This window comes from Cupressus sempervirens, chromosome 7 (assembly GCF_028749045.1).
Source record: "Cupressus sempervirens isolate cs-2001-9-10 chromosome 7, ASM2874904v1, whole genome shotgun sequence".
Lineage (NCBI taxonomy): Eukaryota > Viridiplantae > Streptophyta > Pinopsida > Cupressales > Cupressaceae > Cupressus > Cupressus sempervirens.
The window spans coordinates 178,411,329-178,418,793 of NC_143124.1; the positions used below are offsets into that span (position 1 = coordinate 178,411,329).

Below are 7,465 nucleotides of genomic sequence, written 5' to 3' on the forward strand. Positions count from 1 at the left end.
CAATAGTATCACATGGAAGATTGAGAGCCCCCTTGTTGTTGAAGCCAAACTCCTCCTCTGCCTTCTCAAGAAATTCTAAACACTGGAAAATTCAATTATCTCATGGGAATAATGAACCTCTTCAGCTCATTTCCCACATAGACAGCCAAGTAGCCCTCTGGAACATAAGTAGGAGAACCTTTTCTACTGCTCCATTGAGAGCCCCCATTAATGGATGTGGATGTTTCCTTGTGGGTATTGGCCAACTTGTGCCATTTCTTCACAAGTTGCTGCAACTTCACAATCTGCCAGATTTTGTTTGCCTTGCTTGATCCACTCATTTTACAAGATCTATAGATAGTCAGATTTAAGGTCAGTGGAAACTTAGGATAGATCTCCAGAGTCTAAAATTTCTCTACCCAATACCCACTGAGCTTGATTCTACATATATTCTATGCATATATCCAATGTAACAAAAATTATCCTAAAGAAACAATGGAAAGAAATCAGTAGAAGCATATACATTTTTCTCACTTTGGCTACATCATCCCATCTGCCAGATGAAGCATATACATTTGCCAGCAGTGAATAGGCTCTTGCATGTTTTGGTTCCAACATGAAAATGCTTTCTGCTGCACGCTTTGCTAAATCCACATTTCCATGGACTTTGTAGGAACCAAGCAACACATTTCAGCTACCAATTTTGTGGGTGTGTAGTGAGTGAGCAGCATCTCTGTATTGATCTTTGTTACTTGTTGAAAAAGGCTCGTATTCACTAGAAAAGGTTAATTTTTTGAAACTTACAATTATTATTACTACTTAGCTTCTTATCATAGTGAAGGTGTTAGCATGAAATAACACCAAGTATGTATGGCAGGCTCATAACACAATAAGATTCCTAGTATTGGGTTTGTTCTTCATTGTATCTGCATCACTGTTGTTTTGCAATTGTATATATGTTTTTTGGTTGATAGATTTTTTATTTAAACAGAGTCTTGAGCATGGACAATGATGTTCAATTCGTTGATACACCTTCTTCAAAAAAGGTGTTTTGGAAACCATGCATGGAGAGGAAGTTCTTAGACTTGCTGCATGAACAAGTCACCTTGGGTAGAAAAGGTGAGGGAGGATTCAAAAAAGAAGCATGGATAGCCATTGAACGGAAGTTCAATGCAGAGATGAGCATGAATTTGTCTAGGGACAATTTCAAGAATAAGCTGAAAACTTGGAAAACAGGATATAGGATTATGAAAGAGCTAAAAAGTACTAGTGGATTTGCATGGAATGAGTCCACACAATCGATGGATGCCGATGACAATGTGTGGGAAGAGCTGCTTAAGGTAATATGGCCTTTTAAATGTATCGTTTTCTTTTAAAAACTTATTAAGATATCAAGATAGTCATGAGTAATCCAATTTTTTGACAACATGCAGAGGAAAGAATTTAAAAATGCAAAAGTTTTTAAGAGGCAGTCATTTCAATATTACAATGACTTAGCCGTGATTGTGGGAAATGACATGGCTGATGGTGCCACAGCGACAACAACACAAGACACAGAAGAAGGGCACCATATGGATGAGTGTATTGGTCTTGATGATGATTATGAGGACATTCGTACACCTAATCAGGTTGCTGCTGATTTGGATAATGAAGATATGAATATTCCTATGTCGAATCAGTGTAGTGCAGCAAGTGGGAAACATGTTCGTGAAGCATCATCAAGCAAGAGACCAAAGAGGAAGAAGGCGAGTATGGCTAGTTCCATGGATGGGATGTCTCATTCAATCGATAAGCTAAATGAGACCCTACTCAAGCCTCAATTTATTGAATTGGCTGAAGAGCGTAAGCTAAAAGATCTACAAGATGTCTATGCTGCACTAAAAGCCACCAATGAACTTAGTATTAGTAATTTGATTGCAGCATTTGACACCTTTGTGGCTGATCCTGATAAAGCCAAAGGGTTTTTAATAATGAACGAAGAGGAGAGAGCTGAATACGTTAGAATAAAGTTTTTACGGATTTAATACCTTTATTGTTGTTCATATACTATTGAGGTTGGTTTTATAACTGTTAAAAGTTACTAAATTTTGTGGGTTCCCATCCCGTTTGATGGATATGACCAAGGATTTTTAGAATTTTATCATCTGTTTATTGAAAACTTTGGATCTAAATAGTCTTATTCACTTGATATTACATTATTAAGTTTCTAATTTGTTATCTTTATATGTGAATGCAATTACTCGGATGTAGATTAGTCATAAATATATCATGAATTATATGATGACTGGTCTGAAGTTGTTTATCACTATTTATGATTGTTTATAGCACCCACCATTCTTAGCACCGAGACATGTGATTCAAGGCCTTTATTGTATTGTGATCCATGTCCCCACATGTGCATGTGGCATTAAGTTTTCAGCCCATCAGATTTATTTCACAAGTTTGATCTTCAAGTCATGTGGAAGAGTGGTACTCACTTGTTTCAATTTAATCTAATGCATTTTATCTAGAAATCATTTGGAAGAAGGGTGCTGTGTTTAAATTTTCTGTGTATTGAGCTTCCATGAAATATGTCGTAGTTGGAGGCTAGATCAATTTGATCTCAAGCTATTGTGCATCTATGTTCTTTGTTTTCTAAAATTTCAATTTGTTCCTTCAAATTCTGAAATCTATAGGCAAAATATAACCAGTAGTCGGTTCAACACAACCATAGATCAAATTCATCTTAAAATCACGTGGAAGGGTGGTGTTCTACTTGAGTTTCAGTCTATTGGACTTCATGAAGTTTTCCGTAGTTGAATCAAGTAAAGCTAGAACAAGTTAAGGTCATCTTAGCCACTTGATAAACATTTTATCTTACTATTTATTACATAACATTTATGCATTAGTACGTAATAACAACATAAATCCTCCTTGCAACTGATTTCTTGAATGTTTATATGCTTGTTTGGTCTCTACACCAATTAAGACATGGTGCATTGTTTTTTGATACAGGATTCATGGATTCGAAAGTTGTGCCCATTTATAATTGCCCATGTGGTGCTGGGGCGTGCATATTAAAAGTGTCGCGCACGAGCAAAAATCCTGGGCGCGAATTTTGGTGCTGTCCTGAGAGTAAAAAGGTTATTAATTATGACATGTTATGTATTGTATATTTCAAACTAATGACATATAATATCTTTAGTATGAACTAATGACATGTAATATCTTTAATATTTTGTATTGCAGGGGAGCGGAGGTTGTGGACATTTCAAGTGGTTTGACTCTACCACTACTCATAATGAAAAAAACCATTGGAAAATGTGTAAGACACGAGAGGTGGCCAGGGCTAACATTGGTTCAATGACAAAAGATGAAATGTATGATGAAATGTGTAAAATGTTTAAGGCACGAGAGGCTGAAATAATCTTTTTACGCTACCTTCTATGTGTAATTATTGGCCTCTTATTCGGCCTTGTATTTTGGGCCCTTTTTCGACAATGAGCTTAATACAGATCGAACTTTATTACATGTTTTGTGTTGTCTTTTAACCTCTTACTCGGCCTTGTATATTGGAACCTTATGTGAGAACGATTAAATAAAGATAGAACTTTATTATATGTTTTATGACTTAAGTTAAAAGAAAATTTGTAAATTTAATTTAGTTCCTAATTTAAATTTTGAAATTATTAGACTTTCTTTTCCAAAATTAACAATCTCAAGATAATTATATGAAAATTTGAAATATGAGAAATTATAAATAAAATGTATTTTGTGTTGTGTCAAAAATATCTGAAAAATACAAATAATATAAAGATGTTCAACAATTCTTATATATTCTAACTCATTTTAAATATTCTTTTGTTTAAATATTGTACAATATTTTTTATATTTGTTTCTTACTACTTAAATTGTTCTAGTTAAATTAAAAGATATTTTTTATTTCACAAATGTTATATTATATTTATTTATATTTTTTTAACCTTACATTTTATATATTTGTATTATTAGAAGCGTACTTGCGTTTTCTATTTTATATTAAATTTTACAATACAAAATTTAGATAAAATTTGAGATTTGGTTGGTTTCAAGTTCTACAATTTTTTTCAATGCAAATTACATTATTAACACCTGGCAATATGTGTTGTGCAATGACAAGTACCACCTCTTCTGAGACGTGAATTGTTAACACCTTGCAATATGTGTTGTGCAATGACAACTTATAAATTAATGTAGTTTTATTTTGGTAGATTAAGTATTTTCCACAATTTTAATGACAATAAATATAATGACTTAAAAATCATATAATGTGTAAGGTATATTTTAATCATGCTAAAATGGTGTATTAAAAATATATTTCATTCATCTTTAAAAAAAAAACTTGTTCATGTCGGTATTCCAATTCCAATTACTAAATGTGCAATCAAACGGAAGAAATGCGTATTCTCATATTGAATTCTTGGTGAGCCAAACGGGCCCAAATTGAATTCCCAAAATTGAAACTTGAATTTCAAGTTCCAGAATCCCAAATCAAAGATTTCGGATGCTAATTCTGAAATCATATTCCAGCAACCAAACGGACCCTAACTTCACTATTCATTTCTTTAATTGGAAGTAACTGCGGTAGTTTTGTAGCTATCACATTTCAACGTTTTAACTGCGGTAGTTTTGTAGCATCCGAGACATTCAATCAAGTTGTCTGCCGATTCTTCTGTACGTGAAATTCCCATCTTTTTCAACGAAGCAATGCAAATTTTGGTACAATGTTTCACACTATTTAAAGGCAAGAAAAGTAATAATTACTGACGCTAAAATCTGCTTTGTAGATATCGCTGGGAAACTTCGTACTATGTTTCAGCGTCATCAATCTGTCTTTGTCTATTTTTCAAAAGAAAAGGACGAAGATACTAAGAAAATGAAAAGACGTTTTTCTAGTCAATGAGCACAACTATCAATATGGAATTTGACGGTCGCTCCTATCAGTTATATAATTTTTTTATAAAATATTGGCTTGGTTATTTTAAGGTCTTTTAAAAAATAAATCATTGTCAAATTCTGATATTTCCAACCGAGTCAAATTCATTGCTCTATAATTAATCAATTTTTATTTATTTTTATATAATTTATATTATTTTTTAAAATTTAATTAGTAATACAAATTAAATATGATAAACATTTTATTTTTAATTACACTTATTTGTTTATGGATTCGATTGTGCAAAGATTTTTACTATCAACATTTTGAATCACACTTTGTTTTGCATTTCTTGTTCTCTTTCATGTTGATGATGAATTACGTAGTGCAATTCGAAACGTTGATAATAAAAATCGATACAATCAAATCTAAAAATAAATCATTATAATACAATGGATTGTAGAAATTTGATCTCTTTAATTTTGGTTTTAATATAATATTATAACTAATCTAATTTTTTTTATATACACTCATATATACATATCTATACATGTACATGCATACATATATTTAAAAACGAAATTAAAGAGATCAAATCTCTACAATCTATTGTATTACAGTGATTTGTTTCTAGATTTGATTGTATTAATATTTTTATTATCAACATTTTGAATCACACTATGTAATCCATCATCAACATGAAAGAGAGCAAGAGAGCAAGAAATGCAAAATAAAGCGTGATTTGAAACGTTGATAGTGAAAATCTTTACACAATCAAATCCATAAACAAATAAGTGTAATTAAAAATAAAATATTTATCGTATTTAATTTGTATACTAATTAAATTTAATATATTAGAATAGAGTAAAAATTGAATACATTAGGTTCATTTTGAACTATTCAGCATAAACTACCACAGTATCATACTTTTAAAGCTACCATATCACCACTAAACATGACTTCCAAGGTAGTCAACCCATTTGTTTCACTTGAACAAGTATCAAATTTACATAGTGTTGATTATCAAAAATTGTACATGGTGTTGATTATCAAAAGCTGCATATAGTGTTGATTATCAAAATTAAACATGCTATTGATTTATTTTTGAGCCTCATCCGTCATTATAATCTAGAGCTTGCAAGAAAGTTGCATCAAACAATTCATCATTCCATCCTTCTAGAACAAAATCATTTGTCAGCTAAACCTTTTCACTAGTAGAAACATTTAGAGCAGCCTATTGGGTGCTAGTGGAAATGCGTAGATCCTCCATCATTCTTTCAATTTGTTTAATGTCATTCGGGTCCATCATACCCTTGAATTGATCAAGGTACTTGAAAGCCTTGACCTCATCTTTATGAATAAGTAGCATTCCATCCCTGACCAGTGTCATAAATTGAACCATAGAGACTTCCAAAGAAAGTGACACTTGAGACATAATGAAAAAATGTGTGAGTTTACAAGTAAACTTAGTAAGTCCTCTATCCTTCTGTTGAAAGAACTCTTCATTTCTCACTTTCCAAAGGAACCATAAAACCTCACATGTAAGAACATACCAAAAAGAGTTAAGCTTAGAATAAAAAACATCAACATATCCAGCTAAGATTTCACTCCAGGAAAGACCTGGTTTTGAATTTCATACAGTAGGATTGCCCAAAAAAATTGACCATATCATAATAGAAAAATCACACTGAAAGAAAACATGTTCAAAAGACTCAATTGTATCATAGGCCTTGCAATGTCCAAGAGTAAGACCTAAAGACTCCAAGTTAGATCCCAAGGCAAGTTTTTTGAGCAATAAAAGCCATTTAAAATAAACTTTTTTGTGTTCCACTTTTGACTACCATAAGTACTAAAAAAAGAAAGACCATTCAAAAAAGGGAGAATACAATCCCCACCCTTGGATCACTCTTTGAAAATACTCAAGGTCAGACACAAGCATATTATATAACTGTTTTACTGTTATTTCATTAAGCATTGTTCTATCCCTCCACAACAGTTGTTTGAAAAATCTGTATGCATCAATAGCCTTGGAGAAGTTACATGTACCAAGTGCCTTATAAATTAATGTATAATTTTTCTTCTGAGTCTGTGTGATACCATATCTAGTTCTAAGTTCATCCCAAGTACCCATCTGATTATCAATCATTAAGTCAATGATTAAAGTCACTCCCAACACATTCCAATATTTTGTTGAGAAACTTTGCGTGTAAGTGCCAAAGGTTTTTTTATTTAGGTACAACCACCACCAAATTGATCTATCCGTGACAACATAAGATGGGGAAAAACCAACAACAACTCTAATTGGTAAGAGTATCCTTGAATGGCTTCAAGCCTTCTAGAGGGTAGTAAAAACATTAGAACCAAAGACCTTGATCTTGAAGTCACCTAAACGCAAATCACATAATGGAATGTTCATCCAACTTTTACCTTTGGAGATGATAGAACATTGAATGTTATTTTTGATTAAGACTTTCCAAGGTTCATTACCATATATGGCCTTAAGAATCCACTTAGAAGCAAGAGCAATACCATTATCTTTTAGGTCCTTCAAACCCAATCCACCATATTGCTTGGGTTTACAGCACCACTGCC

The 7,465-nt window shown here is 32.4% G+C and overlaps 1 protein-coding gene across 1 annotated transcript; it reads left to right on the forward strand.

Moving 5' to 3' along the window:
• The first annotated feature begins 980 nt into the window (after positions 1-980).
• Positions 981-2,003, forward strand: LOC149546088 (uncharacterized). The gene is made up of 2 exons (XM_089793887.1): positions 981-1,319; positions 1,413-2,003. The coding sequence occupies exons 1-2, from the start codon at positions 981-983 to the stop codon at positions 2,001-2,003; spliced, it is 930 nt and encodes a 309-aa protein (XP_089650013.1).
• The last annotated feature ends 5,462 nt before the right edge of the window (positions 2,004-7,465 follow it).